Source organism: Elgaria multicarinata, chromosome 8, assembly GCF_023053635.1.
Source record: "Elgaria multicarinata webbii isolate HBS135686 ecotype San Diego chromosome 8, rElgMul1.1.pri, whole genome shotgun sequence".
NCBI lineage: Eukaryota > Metazoa > Chordata > Lepidosauria > Squamata > Anguidae > Elgaria > Elgaria multicarinata.
Genome location: NC_086178.1, coordinates 11,437,992 through 11,463,847, shown reverse-complemented (window position 1 = coordinate 11,463,847; position 25,856 = coordinate 11,437,992). Strand labels below are relative to the sequence as shown.

The following is a 25,856-nucleotide window of genomic DNA, read 5'->3' as shown; positions in this document are numbered from 1 at the left end:
CAGAGGAAGTCCTTCCTCACACAGTGCAGAGTTAAACTACAGAATTTGGTACCACACGATGTAGCGATGGCCACCCATTTGGATGGCTTTAAAAGGTTAGACAAATTCATTGAGGAAAAGGCTACCAAATGCTATTAGTGCTGATGGCTATATTGCTTCCAACATGCCCTATGTACAGCAGATGCTGAGCAACACAACTGGATGAGGGGAGACCTGATAGCACTCTTCAAATACTTAAAAGGTTGTCACACACAGGAGGGCCAGGATCTCTTCTCGATCCTCCCAGAGTGCAGGACATGGCATAACGGGCTCAAGTTACAGGAAGCCAGATTCCGGCTGGACATCAGGAAAAACTTCCTGACTGTTAGAGCAGTACGACAATGGAACGTTACCTAGGGATGTCATGGGCTCTCCCACACTAGAAGCATTCAAGAGGCAGCTGGACAACCATCTGTCAGGGATGCTTTAGGGTGGATTCCTGCATTGAGCAGGGGGTTGGACTAGATGGCCTTGTAGGCCCCTTCCAATTCTATTGTTCTATGATTCTATGAGTGCTATCGTACTCCTGCCCTGTTTGTGGGCTTGCTACAGGCACTTAGATGGACCCCTGGTCCGACCCAGCATGGCCCTTGTGTTCGTATGGGAAGTAAGCAACAGCATCCGTTCTAGGGGTGCCACGCTGCCATCTGGCGTTGGCCAGGGGCACGTGGATTCTGCTTGTTTACAAAATAGCGTCCCTGCAGCAGAAATGCAAAGTGTCCTGCTGCACTTCCCTCCACCACGATGATGTGTGTCCTCTCTGCAGGACGCTGCAAGTTTGCCTAGGGAAAAGAGGCACTCCAGCGCACGAGGAGGAGTGAAAACGAGAGACAGACCCCAGCAACGTCTCTTGTAAAGAGAGATGCATGGGTACGTTCCTTTGTTTTCCAAGTAAGCGCAGCATCTTCCGAACAGAATCCTAAAATAATAATTCTCGTCCTCAGGGTTGTAGGGGAATAAGCTTGAAGCTGCCATTCCCACCCAAGCACCCTTTCCCACACCACCGCCTTCTTTGCCAAACGAATCAAGATATTATTTTAAAATCGGAAACGTGGAGGACGAAATAATGCAAAATGAAGCATCTGCATCTGCATGGATGAAACATACGCCCCAATTTGCAGGATTCATCCCAATAAGAAGAGCTACGAATCCTTGGGTCCGAATCCACCAGAGGCGCTGATTTCTGCTAACCCTTTACAATTGAGAGATAAAGAACCAGCAGCCTCCAGAAGCCCGGGTGCCCCAGGAAATCCGGAATCTCACAGGACTGCCAACGCCTCTCTCAAAAGGTGGCCACCAGCTTAGAGCTGCCGCTGCTGCATTTCCACCTCCTGCACACACAGATTTCAATATTAGACATCAACCCAGTGCAGGTTGGTAGCTCCAATGTCAACGGAGTGATGAATCCGCTCCGGGTTTCAGTCTGAACTCTAAAGGAGCTGCCCAAGGTGAGTTCAGACTGAAACCCGGAGCAGATTCATGGCCCCAATGACCACAGAGCCATTGCCTCCACAGCACCAGCCTTCCCCAACCTGATGCCCTCAGGAAGTGTTGGATTGCACCTCCCATCATTCACAGCCAGCATGGGAGTTGCAGTCCCAACACCTATGGAGGGTACCAGGGCGTGGAAGGCTGCAGTACATATTTAGAATCATAGAATAGCAGAGTTGGAAGGGGCCTACAAGGCCATCAAGTCCAACCCCCTGCTCAATGCAGGAATCCACCCTAAAGCATCCCTGACAGGTGGTTGTCCAGCTGCCTCTTGAAGGCCTCTAGTGTGGCAGAGCCCACAACCTCCCTAGGTCATTGATTCCATTGTCATACTGCTCTAACAGTCAGGAAGTTTTTCCTGATGTCCAGCTGCAATCTGGCTTCCTTTAACTTGAGCCCGTTATTCCGTGTCCTGCACTCTGGGAGGATCAAGAAGAGATCCTGGCCCTCCTCTGTGTGACAACCTTTTAAGTATTTGAAGAGTGCTATCATGTCTCCCCTCCATCTTCTCTTCTCCAGGCTAAACATGCCGTTCTTTCAGTCTCTCTTCATAGGGCTTTGTTTCCAGACCCCTGATCATCCTGGTTGCCCTCTTCTGAACACGCTCCAGCTTGCCTGCATCCTGCTTGAATTATGGAGCCCAGAACTGGACGCAATACTCTAATGAGGCCTAACCAGGGCCGAATAGAGAGGAACCAGTACCTCACGTGATTTGGAAGCTATACTTCTATTAATGCAGCCCAAAATAACATTTGCCTTTCTTGCAGCCATATTGCACTGTTGGCTTATATTCAGCTCGTGATCTACAACAATTCCAAGATCCTTCTCGTTTGTAGTATTGCTGAGCCAAGTGTCCCCCATCTTGTAACGTGCATTTGGTTTCTATTTCCTAGATGCAGAACTTGGCATTTATCCCTATTAAATTTCATTCTGTTGTTTTCAGCCCAGCACTCCAGCCTATCAAGATCACTTTGAAGTTTGTTTCTGACTTATCCTGGGCCTTACTCTTGAGTAGACATGCAAGGTCCTGTGTTAACAACCACCCTTCCAATGCAACCACTCGCACTTAACCAAAGTGTTGCCGTTTATAGTTTTTACACCCAACCCTTATTTCTATTCGCATTCTCCGTCCCTTGAAAGGCATTCTGTCCTTGGGCCAGCAAGGACTGATGCCAAACAGGTACAGCTTTCCCAGGAGAGCAACAAACCCCATAATACGCTCCAGATGCTCAGCACTTCCACACTGCCTGTCACCTCCAACATGACCAACCATGTGCTGTTGCTGCCCTCCAGTGGCTCTATCATATATGTCTCACATATAGAAGGGGTGCGCAGATGTGGGGCTTGTGGGTATCAGGACAGAGAGGTATGCTAAGAGCCAGGCGCAAACGAGTGTGTGTGCACGCGCATGTGTGCATATGGAGAGGGAGTGGAGTCAATTAGCTACGGCACCCCACGAGCCATATTCTGTACATGCAAACAGAAATTTATACCCGGGTTACTAGAGATCAGGGATACTAACACAAAACTGGTAGAGATAGACAAGGACCTGGCCAAAGGCAACCAATTTATAGTACTCCTGTTTCATAGGCGAAGAATACTGAGGCTAATCGCAGAATAGTAGAGTTGGAAAGGGCCTATAAGGCCATCGATTCCAATATCATGCTCAATGCAGGAATAAGCATCCCTGACAGATGGTTGTCCAGCTGCCTCTTGAAGGCCTCTAGCGTGGGAGAGCCCACCACCATCCTAGGTCACTGGTTCCATTGTCGTACTGCTCTAACAGTCAGGAAGTTTTTCCTGATGTCCAGCCGGAATCTGGCTTCCCGTAATTTGAGCCCGTTATTCTGTGTCCTGCAGTCTGGGATGATGGAGGAAAGATCTTGGCCCTCCTCTGTGTGACAACCTTTTAAGTATAATTAGAAATAATTAGCACAACACCAGCCAAGGCAGATACCTTTTTTAAAAAAAAAACCTTCTTTGGCTTGCCTTGCACTCATGATCTTTAGCTGCTTTGTGGCTAAAAAAATGCCCCCAGAAGAAGCCTGGAATGCGGAAGGAAGCGTCCTGATGTGTCCCTTTCTTCACTCTTCCTCAGAGCTAGTGATTCTTCTCCGGAGCTCTTCATTCTTCTTCAGGGCTCGCTGGCTCTTCCTGGAACTGCTCAGCTTTGAGAGTTCACCTCCATCGCCTTACCTTTGTTCCATCAGGTCCTGTTCAGTGACGGCTAAACTTTTCACTGTGGAGCATCACGCTCTGGCCTGTTATGCTGCTGTGCTGGCTGGAATTCCTCTTGCGTGTATTTGGGGGGTGTGTGTGTGTGTGTGTGTGTTGAAGCTGCAGAGAACATTGAATTGCATCCCATGGTTGTCCTGACTGTGTAGCTTTGTTCTTAAGACTCACAATACCTATCCCTGTGATCACTTTTCTGGCCACTTGTCTGACTGAGTTTTTGAGATTTAGGGCACAATCCCATGCATGTCTAGACAGGAAAATAAAAGTCCCACAAGGACTTTTATTTTCCTGTCTAGACATGTACAGGGCTATGGTCTTAACTAATTAACCAAATGAATACATGCCCTATTTTCACTGAGCCAACCAGTACCACCAGGCTGTTGCACTTAAAGGCACAATCCTATGCTTGTCTAAAGAGGAAACAGTCCTACAACTCCCAGCACGCTAAGCCAGCATTGTGATGCACGCTACGCATGTTTAGATTCCTCCACCCCCGTCTAAACATGATTAGGATCAGGCCCTGAAAGACACACAGATTTATTACGGTAGAAGCTTTGGAGGACTGAAGCCCACTTTATAAGGTGCACGAAGTGTCACCCTCATTTGGCAGATATATTCATGGGTATTTGGGGGTGGGGGTGGGGAGAATGTAGCAGCATGAGTTCAAATACACCACCTCCACCTTCCTCCCACTCGTGAGGACAGAGTAGGGTGACCATATGAAAAGGAGGACAGGGCTCCTGTATCTTTAACAGTTGTACTGAAAAGGGAATTTCAGCAGGTGTCATTTGTATATATGGAGAACCTGGTGAAATGTCCTCTTCTTCACAACAGTTAAAGCTGCAGGAGCCCTGCCCTCTTTTAAATCTGGTCACTCTAGTATAGCTCCTGCAGCTTTAACTGTTGTGATGAAGAGGGAATTTCACCAGGTTCACCACTGCCTCCTTGGTGGTGGCCCCCCGACTGTGGAATGCTCTCCCCAGTGAGGCTCGCCTGGCGCCAACATTGTTATCTTTTCGGCGCCAGGTCAAGACTTTTCTCTTCTTCCAGGCATTTTAACAGCATTCAACAACGTTAAGTTTGTTTTTAATGGACCCCAGAATTGTTGTTTTAAATGGATACTGTTGTTTTTTATACTGTTGTTTTTAGGTTTTGGATGGTTTTTAAATTTTGCATACTTGTTAATGTTTACCATTTTTAACTGTTGTAAACCGCCCAGAGAGCTTCGGCTGTGGTGCGGTATATACATGTAATAAATAAATAAATATAAATAAATATATACAAATGACACCTGCTGAAATTCCCTTTTCTATGCAACTGTTAAAGATACAGGAGCCCTGTCCTCCTTTTCATATGGTCGCCCTAGGACAGAGGAAGAACCTAAGAAGAGCCATGCAGGATCAGACCAAGGGTCCATCCAATCCAGCACTCTGTTCACACGGTGGCCAACCAGCTGTCGACCAGGGACCCACAAGCAGGACATGGGTGCGACTGCACCCTCCTGCCATATTCCCCAGCCTCTGGTGCAAACAGGCTGAATGCCCCTTTTCCCAAACATCCCGCAGATGTCATTTTGCAAGCCTCCATGCTGTTCTCCCCTCCATGGATTTTTGCTTTGCTTTCTCTTCGAAGTGAGGGCATCAGAGAGCTTTGGTGCTTGCTCCTTTTAGAGTTTTGTAACCACACAGTTAATTGCTTTTGTTGGGGAGCACACATTCACTCATTCCTCCTCCATGACAGCACACACAGTTGTCACGTTGCTGTTTAGGTTTGTGTCCCCTTTTGAGGGTGAAGTTTCCTCGCTTGGAGCCCACTGTCCTGGGAGAAAGGAAATTGCAGGATCCAGCTGGGCCTGAACCCCCTCCCCCCCCCCCACACACACATCCAGCTCCTTCGTTCTCCATGGGACTACGTAGCCAGGAGAGAACATGTCTGAATACAGTGAACCCATAAGTTGCATTTGAGTGTGGAGGAGAGCTTTAGTTTATTTGTGGCCTGGGGGTGGGTGGGTTGTTGTTGTTGTTGTTTTAGTAGATTCCCTGTTGAAGTTGCAGCCCCATTACAGAAATGTATGCAGAAAGGGGCAATGCTGTAATTCTATACAGTTACATGCATTTCACCGCTTCTTTGAACGCTGCTATGCAATGCCAGGGGTCTCTCAGTTGTTGCAGCTGAAGCTTTTGCAACTGTGTGCACACTTGGCTCTGTGTGTGTGTGTGTGTGTGTGCACTCCCCACCCTGTGAACCTATGCATGCACTTATGAAACTTTAAGCCTATGCGGCAGGGTCTTGCTATTTACTGTGTAATCTGTACAGCACCATGTACATTGATGGTGCTATATAAATAAATAATAATAATAATAAATAATAATAATAATAATAAAAAATGGAGATCCTCCAAGCATGCACATACTCTCTCTCTCTCTCTCTCACACACACACACACCACCGTCTTTATGGGTGGTGCCATTTTGCCTACATAACTGATGACCCTCAAGGCTGAAGATAAGGAACAGAAGGAATGGTAATTGGAAGCATAAGCAACTGTAGCTCATTTGTTCCAAGTCACTTACAACCCAACCATGGTAAAAATGGATATGCATGTGTATATACAGCCTACACACACACCGCTAGCAATGTTGTGAAGACCTTACGGGAAAGCACACCCCAAAAGCCATAAGGGGAAGACAGGGGAAAAAATCTAACACTTGGAGATGCACCAGCAGCCGCTGAGGAGTCAATAAAGACATAGAACCATCTTTAAGGTTAGGTAGACAGTTTAATGCAAAGCGTGACGCAGAAATCAAACCCTGAGTTCAGTTTCAGATGTGCAGACTTGGTACCGCCTGGAAGCAGGCAACACTAGGGCTGAGTTCAGATGACACGCTAATTAACAGTTGTTTCCCATTCTGTTCCTATTACCCCCCCCCCCACCTCCCAGTTGATTAGCATGTTGTCCGAACTCAGCCTAGGCTGGCTACTAGGAGGAGGGCCTTCTCTGCTGTGGCACCCCAGCTATGGAATGAGCTCCCTAAGGAGGTTCGCCTGGCACCTACACTATACTTTTAGACGCCAGGTGAAGACCTTTTTTTTATTTTCTCAGCATTTTAATACTCTATAAACTTAATTTTAACTTTGCTGTTGTAAATATGTATCTTAAATTTGTATTTCTGCTGATTTTATCCTGGTTGTATTTTTATATTGTATTTTATATCCTGCTTTTATGCTGTTTGTTTCATACTTTGAGTGGTTTTAATTTTTGTGAGCTTTGGCTATCGGGTGCTATAAAAATGCAATAAATAAATAAACACCAGCACGCTGACAAAAGTTACTAATGGTAAATAACTATGGTCTGATATGTTGAAGAATTAGAATTCATACCATTAGAGTGAAATTAAAATGTACTCTGAAACGGAAGCTGCTGGCTAGCTTAATACCAAGCCCCTTGAAGTGCAACTTGTTTTACCATGCTGATGTACATTGATGGTGCTATATAAATAAATAATAATAATAATAATAATAATAATGTGATGTATTGTTTATTTATTTATTACATTTCTATACCGCCCCATAGCTAAAGCTTTCCTGGTGGTTTACAAAAGAATACTTTCTATGTAACAACACAACAGCCTTCCCCAATCTCGTGCCTTCCGTGCTGGCTGGGGATGATGGGAATTGCAGTCCGAGACATATGATCTCCGGCTTCGCCAGGTAGGGCGAGGCAAGAATTCCGCCTCTGACTGGAGAGGCATTGCTAGACGGAACAAGGTTCTGACTCAGTATCTGGCAGCTCCCTGTGTATGCGCAGCAGCCTTTCCCAATCTGTTGCCCTCCTGATACGTTAGGCGGCAACTCCCACAATCCAGCCAGCACGGCCAAAACTGGGCAGCACTACGCCGGCGAAGGACGAAGCCCTTCAATTGAAGAAGAGAGGAGAAAAGAAAGGTTTCCCAGTCCACACAGATCGCCGCCGCTAGAGAAGGGCACAGGGAGGAGACGGAGGCAACTCACCCAGCACCAGGATCCGGTCTCCCGCGTTCAGCTCCGTCTCCAGCTGTTCTCGGAAGCTTTCCAAGCCCCCAAACCATTCCGCCGGATTGGCCCCCTCAGCCCGATACCGCGACTCCCAGAAGCTTTGGTCCCGGTACCGGGCGTTGGAATCCGGCAGCTGCCTCCGCGGGGGCCGCTCCATGCTGCCGGCGCGCCGGAGCCAACCCGAGGGCGGCCAGGCGAGGGCAGCAGAGCCACGCGGCCGAGAGAGGGCGCAGGGGAGGCCAGGCAGGGCGAACCAGCCGGACCCGCGCTCCGCCCACGTGCTCCCGCAAAAACCACGTGGAGCTTCCGGTGGCCACTTCCTGGTCGGGAGTGGTGTGAGCGTGAAAAGGCTCCCCCGGGGAACGGGCTCATTCCCTGTGGGCTTCGCCCTCACTTAGGTAATCAAGCCTTTTTTGTGGGCTGTACCACTTCACACTGCAGGACACACCCTTAGAATCATAGGATAGCAGAGTTGGAAGGGGTTTACAAGGCCATCGAGTCCAACCCCCTGCTCAATGCAGGAATCCACCCTAAAGCATCCCTGACAGATGGTTGTCCAGCTGCCTCTTGAAGGCCTCTAGTGTGGGAGAGCCCACCAACTCCCTAGGTCACTGATTCCATTGTTAACAGTCAGGAGGTTTCTCCTGATGTCCAGCTGGAATCTGGCTTCCTTTAACTTGAGCCCGTTATTCCGTGTCCTGCACTCTAGGAGGATCCAGAAGAGATCCTGGCCTTCCCCTGTGTGACAACCTTTTAAGTCTTTGAAGAGTGCTCTCATGTCTCCCCTCAATCTTCTCTTCTCCAGGCTAAACATGCCCAGTTCTTTCAGTCTCTCTTCATAGGGCTTTGTTTCCAGACCCCTGATCATCCTGGTTGCCCTCCCTTAAATATACAAAACAAGCATCTTAGTGGGGGTGACTAAACTAGAATACTTCTTTCTCCCTGACTTTTAGTTTTCTACGTGCAGGGATTTACTGGGTGGTTTGGTTGTTGTTTTTAAAATAATGAAATTGTTGTATTCAGTCATGTCAACTCCCACCTGCAGTCTGAAGTGGTACAGCCCTCACATAGGTTTGCCGCCTCAAAGAGGACTATGAACTTATCCTTTGGCCAATTTACACTCACAAAAGAAAAGAGGTGGGTGGGATCTGTGTTCTTTAGGGCTCCATCCTGTATATATTTAGACAGAAAAACATGCTGGGAGTTGTAGGACTTTTTCCTCTCTCCTCTGTCTAAACGTGTATAAGGGATTGACTGCTCTCTCTTGCATAGGCATTTATTTAGTTCTGCTAAAAATGTATACTCAGCCTTTATAACCAAATGCCATCTCAAGGAAATGTGAGTGTCCTATCTTTATATCCATAAACTTCTAAGATTTCATTTCAAGCCGCTTTTTGTTTTTTTTTAATTGCTGTGAATTATGAATGAATAAAATTTCTAGTCCGTTTTAAAGTGTGTAATGGAATTTGGTGACGACGACAACGGTGTTATGATTGTTTTTATGTATGTTTTATGGTATATGTACACTTGCCTTGGGATGGCAAGGGCCCCCCTGAAAGGCGGTTTATTCGCTATTTACAGTGCAATACTCTGCATGTCTACTCAGAAGCCTGTATTGAATTCAATACGAAATCGATGGATATAAGAGATTCACCTTTGGGTAAAAGAAAGAAAAGTAAAGCGAGATAGGATTGCAGCCTAAGAAAAATTTAAAAATAAAAAATAAATAAAAAAGGAAGATGGCTCACATCAGTGTGGACCTTATATACAGTCATCTTTTTACTATATTATATACTGTATTATATAATATAATAAAGCAGTGACCGTAAAAACCAACAGAACCATAGAGTTGGAAGGGACCTATAAGGCCATCGAGTCCAACCCCCTGCTCAATGCAGGAATCGGTGTGGGTATTTGTGCACACATTTCAGAGACTAGCCAACCCCCCCCCCCAATAAAATTCCCTCCAATGCAGTATAAAATGCACCCCTTAAAAGTCTGTGTGTCCGTCCCCCGTCCCCCCAGTTCATTCTAGCCACATCCAGTTTGGGCCTCAGAGGTCTGGGTTCAAATACCTGAGAGAGCGCCTTCTCCCTTACCAACCTGCCTGGTCACTGAAGTCATCCGAGGGCCTGCTCCTGGTGGTTCCACATAGATCCATCCTTCGATTGGAATCCACCAGGGGAAGAGCCTTCAGCGTGGTGGTCCCCCTCCTGTGGAATTCCCTGCCTCTGGAGGTCAGGCAGGCGCCAACCTTGTCCTCCTTTCGGCGCCTCCTGAAAACATCTTTATTCCAAGAAGCCTTTCCTTAATATGCAGCCTTGAATCTCTGTTTTTGCTTCTTTTAAATTTTGTTTTATTCTGTTTTTATTTTCATTTTACCTTGTACACCGCTCTGAAATTTTTCAATGGGGAGCGGTATATAAATATTCTAAATAAATAAATAAATAAATAATCCTGCCCACGGTGCTCTCTTTACAATCCTCTACAGGTCTACTCTGAAGTAAGCCCAATTGGGTCCCGCTACGTGGGCCTAAGGATTTCCCTGTCCATCTCTTTTCTCTCTGCCACATCTGTTTTTATTATGCTGCTTTCAGGGATTGTTTTATTTTAGGGCGTGAATTTCTTTTAACCTTTATCGTAAGCCTCCCTGAAAACCTTTATGGTGGGGCCGCCTATAAATACTGGAAATAAATAAAAGACCAATTCCTGCTAGGATGATGATGATTGATGATGATGATGATGATTGATGATGATGAGTTCCCTAGGGAGGTTGTGGGCTCTCCCACCCTAGAGGCATTCAAGAGGCAGCTGGACAACCATCTGTCAGGGATGCTTTAGGGTGGATTCCTGCAATGAGCAGGAGGGTTGGACTCGATGGCCTTGTAGGCCCCTTCCAACTCTGCTATTCTATGATTCGATGATGATGATGATGATGGTGGTGGTGTTGAACACCTTCCTCAGCCGGAGGGAGAGAAACAGCCGTCCGGGCGACGTGGCAGCTCCAAGGCGATGGCACGGGCGGGGCCTGCCAAGAGCCGGAACGGTCTGCGCCGAGCGCGCGTTGGGGCGTCGGAGCGCTTTGCCCGTTGCGCGAGCTGTCAGAAGCAGCGCAGGCGTCGGCGGCGTCGGCGTCGCGTCGGTCTCGAGCAGGCTGTGCCGGGCGGGGGACATGGCGCCCGGGCCCGGGCTGAGGAGGAAGGGGGCCGCGGGGCTGGCCCACCTGCGCTGGCCGCCCTTCCTGCGCCAGAGCCTGCGCCGGGCCTGGCAGGACAAGCACCTGGTGCTCTTCGAGCCCCAGTACACCCCGCTCGTGGCCGCCTGCCTCTGCCTGGCGGAAGTGGGGGTCAATCACTGGGTCATACAGAGGGTGGCATGTGAGTGAGTGCCTGCGGCGACCCCCACCGCCCCGCCCCGCCCTGTCCCAGGAAAGGAGCGGGAGGGGCCCATCGCAGGGGGTGAGGGCGGCTGGGGAACTTATGGGCACCAGCGGATCTCGGGGGCTAAGGGGCAAGGTTGGGGCGGGGGGAGGGAGGAATGCAGCAGACCAGGCCTGAAGCTGTTTGGGTGGCGGTGGACAGGTCCTGAGGACCAGCGTGCTGGTTAGGAGGATGGGAGGTCGGAGGCTGGATTATTGTGCCTAGGTGTGATGGGCAGCAAGAGACGATTGAGCAGGGGGTTGGACTCGATGGCCTTGTAGGCCCCTTCCAACTCTGCTATTCTATGATTCTATGAACACACAGATCATTTTAGACTTCGCTGGGCAGACTTACGGAAGCTGCTGTTTTTTACTAGAATCCTCAGATCCACAAACCACAGTCTGGTGCAAAAGTAGAATTAAGAATTCTGGGCCCTGAAATTTGGGTCTCAGAATGGAACAGAGCTCACAATATATATATATATATATATATATATATATATATATATATATAACATACATACACACACACACACACACACACACACACACACACGGCTCCTGGTTACCCCAAGCTTTCTTCATTTCAGCAGAATAGTTTAGGGTGTTGGGAGAGGGGTCCTTTCGTTGTAGCTATTGTTAAAATGAAATCCTTGCCGAGCTGCTGCAAATCACAGAGGGAATCTACCGTGTGCCTTCCTCCCACCCCATTTCAGAGCTGTCCTTTCAAGCCCAGATCTTTCCAGCTGCTGAACCAAGCACATGCTCATACTTGATGGTGCAGCTTCCCCTGTGCTCTCCCCACAGATACAGAGATTGACTGGAAAGCCTACATGGATGAGGTGGAGGGTGTTATCAATGGGACCTTGGATTACACCCAACTAAAGGGGGACACAGGCCCCCTTGTGTGAGTACCAGTGACCTTGCAGGCATAATGAGGGTGTCAAAAGACTATAGATCAGGAGGGTTGGGTGGATGCATCTCTTCCTAAATCTTAGGTTGGGCTGCAGGGCAGCATCACTCTTCTTCCTTTTTAGTTACGCTATTCTCCCTTCACAGGTACCCTGCTGGGTTTGTTTACATATTTCTGGGTCTGTATTATGCCACTGGCCATGGCACCAACGTCCGCCTGGCCCAGTACTTCTTTGCTGCGCTTTACCTCGTCACATTGCTGCTTGTTTTCCGCATCTATACCCGAACGAGTAAGGTCAGTAGCCACTAGAGAATCTCAAGGAACTACTAAAGATTATTGCTTTTCCTACTGCAGATAGTTAGCTACATCTAAGCACATTCATCTCATGGAGAGGTTGTGTCACCTGAAAGTGAATGCCAAAAGGAGGACAGCAGAGGGGTTCCGGTTAGGTGGAGGGGCAGAAATTCTAGCAATCTGTTTTGCGGGGATCATGCTTTATACTTTATATAGAGCATTCAGTGTTTGTGACCTTTTACACAGTTTTATAAGCAACAGTTTAAAAGAAGAAAAGACCGTTCCCTGCCCCAAGGAATGTCCAGTCTAAGCTGATGCTGCAAACTGTGAAATTTGGAAACTTTGGTGTTCGTTTATCTTTTACAGAAATGTGTTGATGGTTTGTATAAATGCACTCTTGCGTTGTGAAAGAGAGATACACCTACATGTTTTCAGTTCTGTGGTTGCCCCTTTTTTGCACCAGGTATATCAAGGAGGACAGTCCTGAGAACATGCCCTTGCTTTTTGAGAAAATGCAAGATATTAATGGCTAATGGGAAATGCTTTGGGCAGCTTCTGCTGGGGGGTTGCCAAATAAAGAAGGGCAGGGTTATGGTTCTAATTGTTGTACAAACTGAAATCTTCCCTCGGCAGAACTCTCAGCCTCCCTCCGCCTTTTGGAGGAGCCATGAACCCACACAAGCAGTCGTCACATACAGCAAGAAATAGAGGCTGTTGGTTTAATAAATGCTGTTGAAAGGTGCCCGTCTGTAGAATGGGAAGTGCAGCAGCTTCAGTCTCTTGGAGCTGGGGCTGCACCTATGACAGATGAGTCTGGTTATTCATGGCCACCTCTCCTACAGGTCCCTCCCTACGTTTTCTTCTTCATGTGCTGCGCCTCCTACCGCATCCACTCAATCTTTGTCCTGCGCCTTTTCAATGACCCAGTTGCCATGGCAATCCTTTTCCTGGCTGTCAACCTCTTCCTGGAGGAGCGGTGGTCCTGGGGCTGCTTCTGCTTCAGGTGAGACCCTCTTGGGAGTCCATCCATCCATCCATGCGATGCGACGCGGGGACTTACAGAGCCTGTCCGTTAGTTCACAGGAGGCCCCTAAAACTGGTGAAACTTTCGATTCTTTACCTCTTTGCTAATCAACCCTTTGTGTAGCTCCACATTTATTCTGGACAAATGACTTCTTCACACAGCGCATAGTTAAACTATGGAATTCACTACCACAAGCTGTAGGGGTTTGGATGGCTTTAAAAGGGGTTTGGATAAATTCCTGGAGAAGTTTATCAAGGGCTACTAGTCCTGATGGCTAGGTGCTACCTCCAGTATCCGAGCAGTGAGGCTATTTGCATCATGGCTGCGAGGGTGCTGTTGCAGAGCGTCCTGCTTGTGGGGCCCTGGCCGACAGCTGGTTGGCCACTGTGTGAAACAGAGTGCGACCTTTGGTCTGATCCAGCAGGGCTCTTCTTATTATGCTTATTTTTATTTATTTATTTATTTATTTAATTTATATACCGCCCCATAGCTGAAGCTCTCTGGGCGGTTTACAAAAGTTAAAAACACTGAACCTCAAAAAGTATACAAAATTTTAAACCATCAAAAATATAAAAACAACAGTATAAAACAACAGTATCCATTTAAACAACAACAGTTCTGGGGTCCATTAAAAAAACCCAACAACTTAGCATATGTTGTTCAATGCCTGGCAGAAGAGAAAAGTCGTGACCTGGGGCCGAAAAGATACCAATGTTGGCTCCAGGCGAGACTCATCAGGGAGATTGTTCCAGAATTGGGGGGGGGCCACCACTGAAAAGGCCCTCTCCCTTGTTGCTTTGGAGTAAACAGGTGTAAGATTTCAAAATCACTATTAATGTTAATTAGCTCCTAGATTTTGTTGACCTCTTCGAAGCTTTACGAAGAAAAAGATAATCAATACTTAACTTATGTTCTTATTGTTCCCACCTATCCCCACTGCACCTATGAAATTCCACCTCTTGTCCAAGCCCCACTTCTTCGTTCTGCCCTTCCTAACTCATACAAGTTGCCTGTTCATAAACATGGCAGAATGAAGTGGCAGAATAGACAGCAGCATTTTAGCCAGTGGACGTATGCGTGTGCACGCACAGTTTTTTAATGCTCCTCTACATTAAAATAATCCCTGCAGATAGATAACCAGAACAGGGATGTAGAATTTCTAGAAAGTCATTGAGTCATTGAAAAAAACATGGTTTTCCGGTGGAAAGTGGGAGGAGTTGGGGTTGGGGTAAGGAATTGAAATTTTGGTTTAAATTGAAATATATGCAAGACTTACTTTCTTATCAAGCAAACTTATTTTTAGTGCTTCAACGACATAAAACACATCATTCATAACTAAGCATATAAAACTGTGCAATGTGGCATATCCAAGATATTTAAGAGAACGACCCTGTGCTTGTTTACTCAGAAATGATCCATTCAGTTTAGTGGTATTTACTCCTTGCTAAGGACACGCAGGTTTGCAGCCTCAAAGTATAAATGCCCTTCAGTGCAATCCCATACCTGTCTACTCAGAAGCCCTATTGAAATCAATGGGATTTAAAAGTGTGTAGAAGAGTGCAGCCTTAGTTTTGTATAAGCAAAAGTACAGCAGATGCAGGATACTTCCTTTAGCATTTCCAGACTAGATCAAAAGTCACCAGTCTGAAGCAAGTAACAGTTCGCAAGAAAACAAAGGCCCTGTATTGCTCCTCTCATGAAGATGGCAGCACTGTCTAGTGTAGAAATGTGTCCTGTATTTGAGTGTTGTGTATGTCTACATATTGTGCACCGGGGTTATCACTCTAATGCTTTCGATTGACTTACTTAAAAATCCTCAGACATTTCAGTAAAACCTTGCCTTAAAAAAGCATGTTATGCATTCCCCAAAATGTCCAATTTTTCTGTTGATAAGTTTGGTGTGTGGGTGGGGTGGAGGAGAATGGGGAAAAACCCTTTCTCTTCCTACTGATTCCCCCACCCCCATTCTTTACCCTGGGTCTTTACATCTCTAAATCAGAACAGCAAGCAAAGAGCTAAGAAACCCTGATATGCTGGCTTTCTTCTTGCAGTGAGTCTCTTATGTGCAGAAGCCTTCAAAAGCGGCAAACTCCACTTGTGTCTGAAATACTACAATCCATTCTTCCACCTTGGCATTTCACCACCTCATTCTGCTACAGATGCAGGCCCAGTTTTCTAAGAAATATCATTCCCACCCACTACTTGGCAGAATTGGCAATTTGTTCTTAATTTTTTTTTAACTGCGCCGCCCTTTCCTCATTTACAGGTTTCTAATTGTTTAAGCTTTCCACTGCTTATCTCCCCTTCTTGTTTCTTTTGCTCCACATGAACAATAATTGCCCCTTTTGTCTTTCTTCCCTTCCTTTCTGTTGAACCCTTTGGGCCATGTTCAGATGACACGTTAAACCATGGCTTTAACCATGGTGAATAAGGCCTTTTGCTTTATTCACCATGGTTAAAGCCATGGTTTAAGGTGTCTTCTGAACAGGGCCTTTGTCTACAATACCTTCCCCCTCTCTGTTAAGGAGGCAGACTCCCTTCTCCCCCTTTAAATCCCTCCTCAGGATCCACTTCTTCAACCCAGTTCTTGCAGATTCACTCATCTTACTTTGCCCCTCCAGTGCTGCCTTTCTGTGCCTTGTCCCATTCCTATAGCTCATTCATCGGTCCCTCTTGCACTGCTTGTCCAGTGTAGATTGCAAACCTTGCGGACAAGGACAGAATCCTTTTGCGTTCTATACTATTGGTGCTTTGTCAATATTAAATAGCAGTGGTATTTAATATCGAACAGAGCTTGTGCTAACTGCAGGCCCTGACGCTATTCCTTGTCTGTCTTCCTCCAGCCTGGCTGTGTCTGTGAAAATGAACATTCTGCTCTTTGCGCCAGGTCTACTTTTCCTTCTCCTGTGGCGCTTTGGCCTCGTAGGTGCTGTTCCCAAGCTTGCCATCTGTGCAGTCCTGCAGGTAAGGAGGAGGGAGGGATCCTAGATCAATTCGAAAACACCTCCTTTGCAGCCAGAAGGGCTTCAGTCCCTGGCATCTCCGGTTAAAAGGGTTTCAGAGGTACGGCTGGGAAAGGCTGCTGCCACTTAGAATACACAGTACTCTGATAGACCAATGTTTTGACTTCGTAGATGGCAGCTCCATATAGAAGTAGCATATGACTTGGTCCCTTACTTAACTACTACAGTGTTTGGTGCAATGTGGGCCACTGCACTCCAACTTCCTAATTTACCTACCTTCTTTCTCTGGGCTCTTTAAATGGCTTCATATGGTGACTCATCTTGTGATTCAAAGCTGTTCATATGCATCAACTAAATGGGCAGGCCGAGCCACAAATCTTCCCTTCTGGATGTTTGCACTGATGTGCCTGCATTTATGGTTGCAGGTGAACAATCCAGTTTGTGCAAGACTGTGTAGGGCGAGTCAAATTCTGGACCTGCCTAGTGAAAGAAGAGTATAGGCAAGAAGCTGCCCACAAGGACTTGGAAAGCTGCATAACTGTGATCCTATCCCATCCCCTGGAATCCTTATACCCTGATTATGATGTTATCAATATCTCAGGTTTTATTATTTAAAAAAGTTCCTAGGCCTCATGCAGGCAGGCAGACCCAGAAGTCAGATTTTGGATTGGACTTCCAGTGATTAGTATACATCTTCCTCCATGTCACACATATCTCTTTTGTGATGTGTCCTGTTACATTTTTCTTCCCTGACCTCTAGTTCTTTCCAGAGTGCAGATTTTGATGAATAACCTAGCAATACACCCTGCAAAGAAAGTGTGCATATACCATTTTGTTTTGGGCAGTTGTACATTATTCCGTAAGTTCTGTGCGTGTGATCAGTTGCACGAAACTCATGGAATAATTCTCAGTCACACAAAACAAATGCCAGTTATTTCTCCCTGGTATTTTATTTCCTAAATGGAGGGGGAAATATGATTTATGAAGATGCAGGCAAGTAAATTGCCTCTCCAGCAAAAATGGGAGGACAGTTACATTGGCAAAGCTCGGAAAAAGCTTTTTTGGCAAGAGAAAGCTTATTGCTATGTACCCAAAGGGTTCAATTACAGTCCTGCAGCAATTAAGATTAGGTTGCCAAGAGTAAATGCAGCAGGTCGTTTGAACAGACACTGAACAAAGCTGAGCTACAGCACAGATAACTCCAAAGATAAAAGGAGGAAGTCAGAGGTAATAGATATGGGGCCCCGGACATTGTTTTTACATCTGCATATTTTGCTTTCATCTGCGTTGCATCGTGGATGTTGTAATCTTCAGATAGCATAAAGGGTTAGTACCTTTGTGTACCTGATATCGCATCATTAGTGCTAAAAATAATAGAGTACTTCCTGGATGAATGGACCGCAGAGCTTATGAAACTCTATGGATGTTGGTACGTCTGCCTACCGTTTCGTTGCGTTAAGGGAAACCAATTTCTGCCTTGGGGTGGAATTCGGTGGAAATAGTAATCAGTAGTGTCTCTGGCTAGAGTGTGACAACCTGAATCAGAAACTGACCACCTCACCTTGTTCTTGGGGAGAGGGTTTCAAGGTATTGGTGTTTCTTGCAGGTGGTTCTGGGGCTTCCCTTCCTGGTGGTAAATCCCGTCGGGTATCTGACCCACTCCTTTGATCTGGGCCGCCAGTTCCTCTTCAAGTGGACAGTAAATTGGCGATTCTTGCCAGAAGAGGTTTTCCAGCACCGGGCTTTCCACCTGGCACTGCTGATCGCCCACTTGACTGCCTTGGGGCTCTTTGCATTGAATAGGTGGCACAGGTGAGATGGTAGCACTGTGCTTGTTCTCACTGGAAAGAAGTGCAAAAGGGACACAAATCTCCCAGACTCTATCCCAGCCACGGGACCCTGCAAGTCACTGCTTGCATTGAGAGTTGGTGTAATGTAATGCATGAATGTTAAGAGCTGGACTAGGGAGTCCTAGGTTGAAATCCCAGCGTAACCATGAAACTCAGTCAGGAGAACAGAACCGCTCAGTCAGAGCAAAGGTCCATTTTGTCCAGGATTCTCTTTCCAACAGAGGTAAGCAAATGCTTACATTCAGGGTATGAAGGCAGCAGACCTGCCTGTTGCTGGTCCCCAGCACCTGGTTTTCACAGAGAAGCTGCCTTAGAGATTCTTAGAGCTGTTGTGGCTTATAGGTGCTGGTGGACCAATGGGGAGTTCTCTTCAGTCGCCCTCTCACCAATTGTTACAAAGATAGTTTGATAAGATAGGCGTTTGAACTGTAAAGAAGTACCAGTCTACGGCATAGCATCTCATAGGCTTGTAGTGCAATAGCTCCACCTGGTAGCTCTGTCTTCCATTTCAAAGGAAGGCCCAAAGTGCTCAAGTCTGTTAACCAGTACGTGGGGAGGATTCTTTTCTGAGCCCAACTATCTGGTCAGTCTGCACAGATGAGATGGTCCTGGGGTGCAGGTTACATCTCCCAGAATCTCACCTGTAGTAACCTCTTCCGGGAGGATGCAATGACAAGGAAGAGGCCATTTCCTTATGGATTACAACAGTTCTGCTTCTTATCTTCCCCCACCCTACCCATCTCCAGGTCTCACGAAAACATTCTGTCACTGCTGAAGAATCCAGCGGAGAGAAAGAACCCTCCACAGCCCCTCTCAGCCAATCATATCCTTTTGCCAAAAGGGACGACAGGACAACCTGAGCCTGTCTTGGTTTGAGGGATGGAGGGGGAAGAGCCTGAGGTTGGGCCTAGCACCCCCCAAGAGCTGTTCTACAGATGCGCTCTGAACTTCATGCAGTGTAACCTTACCTTAACAGAAGGCTACAGGTAGTCTTTCCTCTCTTCACTTCCAATTTCATCGGCATTTGCTTCAGCCGCTCCTTGCATTATCAGTTCTATGTGTGGTATTTCCACACTCTGCCCTACCTGCTCTGGTGCACGCCTCCCAAGAAGCTTGCTCACCTGCTAAAGTACGTACCTGCACGGGGTGTGTGTGTGTGCTGCTGATCAAGGCTTGCAATAACATGTTATCTATCTACCTGCGTGGGACAAGGAGGGAGTGGGGGGAACAGAAGCCTCCTATTTCAGGGTCTAGTTTGTGTGTTGTCTGGAGGATCTCATGAGGCACACTGCAGTTGGATATAGCTTCCCATGTCTAGTTTACATGACATTAGGAGAAGAAGGAAGAAAGTAAGGGTAAAACATGACACTAACCATGCAAGCTCCAACACAACCTTGGCCTACGATGATTGCTTGTAGCGAGAAGGTTTCTCACAAACGTGGTTGTAAAAAACGATCCTTTGTTAAACCTTTGTTAAACCTATCTCTAGAGCAGAAAACAGATCACCTAAAGTGTGGTGTAGTGGCTAAGGTGTTGGATAAAATCATTTATTAATGATTTGGACGAGGAGGTACAGGGAACGCTTATCAAATTTGCAGATGACACCAAATTGGGTGGGATAGCTAATACCCTGGAAGACAGAAACAAACTTCAAAGTGATCTTGATAGGCTGGAGTGCTGGGCTGAAAACAACAGAATGAAATTTAATAGGGATAAATGCCAAGTTCTACATTTACGAAATAGAAACCAAATGCACAGTTACAAGATGGGGGACACTTGGCTCAGCAATACTACAAACGAGAAAGATCTTGGAATTGTTGTAGATCGCAAGCTGAATATGAGCCAACAGTGTGATATGGCTGCAAGAAAGGCAAATGCTATTTTGGGCTGCATTAATAGAAGTATAGCTTCCAAATCACGTGAGGTACTGGTTCCTCTCTATTCGGCCCTGGTTAGGCCTCATCTAGAGTATTGCATCCAGTTCTGGGCTCCACAAGAAGGACGCAGACAAGCTGGAGCGTGTTCAGAGGAGGGCAACCAGGATGATCAGGGGTCTGGAATCAAAGCCCTATGAAGAGAGACTGAAAGAACTGGGCATGTTTAGACTGGAGAAGAGAAGATTGAGGGGAGACATGATAGCACTCTTCAAATACTTAAAAGGTTGTCCCACAGAGGAGGGCCAGGATCTCTTCTCGATCCTCCCAGAGTGCAGGACACGGAATAACGGGCTCAAGTTAAAGGAAGCCAGATTCCGGCACGACATCAGGAAAAACTTCCTGTTAGAGCGGTACGAGAATGGAATCAGTTGCCTGGTGAGGTTGTGGGCTCTCCCACACTAGAGGCCTTCAAGAGGCAGCTGGACAACCATCTGTCAGGGATGCTTTAGGGTGGATTCCTGCATTGAGCAGGGGGTTGGACTCGATGGCCTTGTAGGCCCCTTCCAACTCTACTATTCTATGATTCTATGACTGGGAGTCAGGAGATCCGGGTTCTAGTCCCCACTTGGCGACTTTGAGCCAGTCAGAGACTCTCAGCCCAACCTTCCTCGCAGGGTTGTTGTTGTGAGGATAACATGGAGAGGAGGAGGATTACGTACGCTGCCTTGGGTTCCTTGGAGGAAAAAAGGCGGGATATAAATGTAATAAATAAATAATAAATAAATAAAGCATGGGATTAGGGTAGGCAAAGATTCGGAGGTTGTATGTGTGTCAAACTTCCCCCCAAATGGGGGAAGCAGAAAATCTCACACTTTCTTTTGGCAGGTAGGCCTGTACACGGCTTTACGCAGCTGTCTGAATGGTTACTGCCCCAAACTCAGTACTGGCTAACAGCCTGCTTCTCTTCCCTTTGCTTCAGGGTGCTTATCCTAGGTTTGATTGAGCTCTCTTGGAACACATATCCCTCGACAGTTTACAGTGCAGCCTCCCTACACGTCTGTCACGGCATCATCCTTCTGCAGCTCTGGTACGGGACGGCGTCTTCCTCAGCCGCCCAGGAAGGAAAGCAGCCGTCGAAAAAGGCAGAGTAAGGACTGGACGAGAACAGCGAGAGAATCTGAACAAGATAGCCTGGGCTTGGGTTGGACAATGCTCCAGGGCAGCTGCTGATGGTCCATTTCCATTGCTCAGGCGTAGGCGCTGCGTTCTGGCCCCGAGTTGTCTCGCTTGATTGGAGAGCGGCTGCGAAAGAGCACAACCCACGTATCGGCCACCAGCACGGTGGAAACCCCTTCAATAAAACAGCTGGGGCCTGGGTTGAGGCCTATTGCCTCTGCATTTCGTGTTTTTATCTTGTGGCTGCAATTGATGCATTCGGCCATATGGGACGTGGCGTCCCAGAAACACTAGCTTTGTTTTTAAAGCACATTTTTAGGCCTTTTATAACTGGGGAGAAAACTTCAACCTGTAGACTGAGTGGGAAAGTCCCAGGATGGGGTGTAGTGGGGCGAGTTGGGAACAGGGATTAACTAGAACGTGCGGTAATTATGGGATGGGGCTTCACCCTTCCCTCATAGCAAATCGCTTCTTCTATTGCAAACGTGACACAGAACTGGGAGAGAGTATCTTATGTTTTCTTTCCAAAGTACAAATTTCTCTGCTCGTGTCGCAATATCCTAATCAGGAGTCCGACACAAGATTTGGTCACGAGCAGGAGAGGGCTGAAAGTAGCAACGCACGTGCTTTGCATGCAGAAGATCCCAGCAGGTTCAGTCCCAACGTCTCTCAGGTGGCTTGTTTGAACTTCCTGTGTTCAGCAGTCTCTTTCGATATTGGGTTATCTGTTAAGAAACCCCTCCACGACCATGGAAATCCCTCTGCATCGCAGAGCATTCTGAGGCACATTCTGGAGAACACCCAGAAGCTTCTAGCCATGCTTGCCGGACTTACGGAAACTGCACTCCAAACTCCCCTGCAATTGAGCACTGCAGATTGCATCATTGGGAGATCTGAAAGCCACTCCCCTACACACACACACACACTTCAATATTTTAAAACACCCACATTTGGTCTCAGAAGGGTGCACACTGCAGGGAAGTTGAGGATGACCCTGGATTTCTCCAACAGACAAGTGTTAATAATTTCTGGTATGTATTCTGAACAAAACAAAGCAGCGGGTACAGACGTACAGAGCTATGACACTATAGACTCTAAACCAATTCTCTTTATTGGCACCCATAAAGTTGGAAGGCCCAGCCTGCTCTTCGCTCCTTCACACATTATTTGGGTTGTAACACAGCATGTTCAGTTTGATGTTCTCATCCCAGTGGCGGAGCAGCAGGAAGAGTTGGCGTGCCGCTCCTTTAAGGGTGGCGACGTCCACACCTTCGGGCAGCTGCTGTGCCCGCAGCCAGGCATCAGCCTTGGCTGCCAGCAGTTCCCACTCGACAAAGAAGCCAGCGCAGCGGTGCTCCAGCCAGGCCAGTGCTACAGCGGTGGCCCAGCTCATGCTCTCCAGGTCTCCCTCCTCCAGCTCCAGGCCCGTCTCCTGCAGGCTGACGCTCACTTCGGAGGCATCTGAATGTGAATGGTCGCAGGCGTCTGTCTCAGAGCCACGCCCGCTGTCTGCCTGTGCCCACACGGCCGCACTCAGCACGTCGGAGCAGGTGCTGTGGGAGTGGGGTGAACCTGGCTCCGCTGCCCCCTCTTTGCTTGTCCCAGCCACCTCTTCACCGCCATCTGGGGAAGGCTGGTTTGCGGACGCCTTTGGGCTGCTCTTGGCTATTAGCACCCAAGGGGAGGTGCTGGAGGCAGGGCTGAGGCTGGCGCGGTGGGAGGTGTAGGGAGAGGCCCTGCGCAAGCGATCCAGTGGGATCTGCACAACGTCTGAGAAGCTCTCTGTCAGCTGGAACATGCCAGGGGCCTCCTGCAGCCGCACCTAGGGTGGCGGGGAAGAAATTGCACATGCACTTAAAGCATAAAGCACCTGGGCCACGATCCACCCAGTGAGAAGCACTCCTGGGCAGCTCCCTTTCCTTTCAGTGGGTTTGCGCAACAGAGCTTCCTACGGATTGCGCCCTGCACGCTAAAACAGAAACAGGCACCCTCAGAAGGAAGGCAACAGCCCAGTTATGCCCTGGTAGTTTGTATATTGCTGATGTAGAGTAGAGGAAGGGTTTTCACATGGTCCAGGCCTGAGCCCACACGAGTTGGACTAGAGAGAATGCCACTTTCAGGGCAGGTGTGAGAAATGGGGAAGGGGTGCTTACCAACGGGAGGTAGTCCTGAATGGCACTATCACGAGAGGAGAGTTCGCTTTCAGGGCTCAGACACTGTGGGCGCAGTGCCAGGCCTTGTCCCCGTCGCCGGCTGATGCTGAATCTGCAGAGACGAAAATTGGCCGGTTAAAAACGCAAGGCTGTAAGGACTCTCTTGCTTGATTGGACCAAAGGTCTACTAATATTTGTAAGCCAGTTTGAGAGGCTTTTAGGGTGAGGAGTGGGGTAAAAATGCAATAAATAATAATGCCAAGGCTAACTGAACCTCTTTCAGCCCAAGGGCTAAATCCAATTTTGGAGAAGCTCTTGCTGTTTCTTTCTGCTATGCTGATGCCTATGCCTGGAATAAGTTTTTATTGATTAACCTGCCTTCCTTTAAAACAAAAAACACTTTTCTGTTTCTGCCATCCCAACCCTCTATTGAGTCCTTCCCTACTATCATTTTTTTTTGCTCTGTCTCTCTTAAAACTTCAGGATGGGTCAGTTCTGAATTTTATACAGCACACAGTACATTGTTGGTGCTAAAATACTTCGGTTGTGCCCAGGGCCGTCTCATCTGGTAACTCCTTGAGAGCACCTAGGTTCTCTGCTGCTGCTCGATAAGAGAATTCACTCTGAGGTTGCTAGTTGGTGCTGCATGATCTCAATGGCTGGAGTCTTCTCCAGCGACGATCAAAGAATAACCTTCCTGCAAATGATCACATCTCCCTTCCTAGCCGTCCCCCAAGGTGGCCTTGAAAGTGTCACCTGGAGCCTGCAAAGTTCTCCATCGACTTCTGGGAGCCCACAGAGACAGGAGAAGGACTGGAATCAACACCTAGAACAGCAAGAGGGAGACTAGTTAGGAGTTGAGAAATGTAGGTAAGACTGGGAAGCTGCTTTTCCATAAAGCTTGTTACAGCTGTAGCTTCATTCACATGGCTGCATCTTAATGGCAAATACCTCCCAGTTGGAGCTTCAGTGCTCTGAATAGCATAACTCTTCCTTCATCTAGCAAAAGTAGAATAATTGACACTTCATAAGCATGTATATACATTGCTCAACACCCAATGTTTCTTGGTGCAGAATTTGGCTTACCATGCCACTGAGTTTTTATCTATTTTAGCACAGGGTCTAATACAGGGTCTAAAACTTTCACGTTTTCCAAACTGCACTGTGAGCAGGACTTACCATCAGGATAGTTTGGCTTTTCTTGGGTGGCAGAGGATAGGCTAACAGGAGAAGGAGGAATCTCTTCTCGTTCTAGAAAGCAAAGTAAGATGCAGATGTTAAAACGAACTGATACAGCTGGTAGAGAAGTGGAGGGCTTCACAGCAATAAGTTGTACAAAGCCAAGGCAGACTCTCAGAATATGAAGTCAGAAAAAATCCACTGCAAATCACATCCACCGCACAAAGCTCATTTTAGCCTAAAAAAATTCAGTGAAGGCAAGCAATGGCAGAGAAGAGTGACACTAATATGTCAAGTGTGTGAAAGGGAATGATCCGAGTGATCAGAAAAACCGCTTGATTTGCCTTCAAAACGTAGCAACGTATTGCACTGGATTGTTGCAGAGAATGAGATAGCACAACGCTGGCATCATCCTACAGAACACCTTTCTAAACATTGCCTTTTTCTGGGCAGATGGTGCAACCATTGTTAACCTGTCAAAACAAAATCATCTCACCAAGTGTTCCCATCATTAGTAAGTCACAGTTTCCAGGCACTCAAATTGCTATATTCAGTTGCTTGGAAGTGGAGCTGATTTTTTTAAAATTTATTTTTTGCCTTCAAAACTTTACCAGAGCAGCAGGAGGCTCAAATGTGATTAGGGGCACGTGATGGGGTGGGTTTAGTCCTTTCCCATCAAAAGTGCTCTCCTTATGCTGCTTTCCTATACCCAGAGAGGGAAATACAACATTTCTTTATATCTTTTCTGTAAACCGCCCAGAGAGCTTCAGCTATGGGGCGGTATATAAATGTAATAAATAAATAAATAAATAAATAAATTTTATTTATTTATTTATTTATTTATTACATTTTTATACCGCCCCATAGCCGAAGCTCTCTGGGCGGTTCACAAATTTATTTTCTCTTGCATGCAGAGAGAAAGTTGTTTGCAGAAGGGGGAGGTGAACATGATTTTTAGCAGGCAGGTGCCCTGCAGGGAAAAGGTGAAGCGGCCCCTCACTGTGCTACAAAAGTTGTAAAAGAAAAGGTCAAGTGACACTTTTACATTTCCCCTACCTCACATATAGTTTGGCTCCACTGAGCACATTTGTCCATGCAAATTATACTGGTTTCACCAGTAGTATTGGAGGATACCCAAGGCAGCTGTACCAGCTGTCCCTTCCCCAATTTATCCATACCACCTTGAACGGCCTTGCCAATTTTTAACTGC

At 47.1% G+C, this 25,856-nt stretch overlaps 3 protein-coding genes across 3 annotated transcripts in view; 1 reads left to right on the top strand and 2 right to left on the bottom strand.

The window, feature by feature from the left end:
* EEF1AKMT4 (EEF1A lysine methyltransferase 4) overlaps window positions 1–10,973 on the bottom strand; it is a 32,143-nt gene extending 21,170 nt beyond the window's left edge. Inside the window, exons 1-2 of the mRNA XM_063131854.1 lie at window positions 10,819–10,973; window positions 7,776–8,119 (exon numbers count right to left, since the gene is read on the bottom strand). Of these exons, the coding sequence (XP_062987924.1) occupies window positions 7,776–8,119; window positions 10,819–10,973 (499 nt within the window). The remainder of the gene's footprint in view (window positions 1–7,775; window positions 8,120–10,818) is intronic.
* Window positions 10,962–21,536, top strand: ALG3 (ALG3 alpha-1,3- mannosyltransferase). The gene is made up of 9 exons (XM_063131430.1): window positions 10,962–11,176; window positions 12,025–12,124; window positions 12,277–12,424; window positions 13,267–13,427; window positions 16,292–16,412; window positions 18,018–18,223; window positions 19,008–19,085; window positions 19,247–19,390; window positions 21,118–21,536. The coding sequence occupies exons 1-9, from the start codon at window positions 10,972–10,974 to the stop codon at window positions 21,287–21,289; spliced, it is 1,335 nt and encodes a 444-aa protein (XP_062987500.1). The 5' UTR covers window positions 10,962–10,971; the 3' UTR covers window positions 21,290–21,536.
* An 800-nt stretch (window positions 21,537–22,336) lies between these two features.
* Window positions 22,337–25,856, bottom strand: part of VWA5B2 (von Willebrand factor A domain containing 5B2) — a 40,196-nt gene continuing 36,676 nt past the window's right edge. Inside the window, exons 18-21 of the mRNA XM_063131849.1 lie at window positions 24,647–24,718; window positions 24,224–24,293; window positions 23,468–23,579; window positions 22,337–23,136 (exon numbers count right to left, since the gene is read on the bottom strand). Of these exons, the coding sequence (XP_062987919.1) occupies window positions 22,471–23,136; window positions 23,468–23,579; window positions 24,224–24,293; window positions 24,647–24,718 (920 nt within the window). The 3' untranslated portion in view covers window positions 22,337–22,470. The remainder of the gene's footprint in view (window positions 23,137–23,467; window positions 23,580–24,223; window positions 24,294–24,646; window positions 24,719–25,856) is intronic.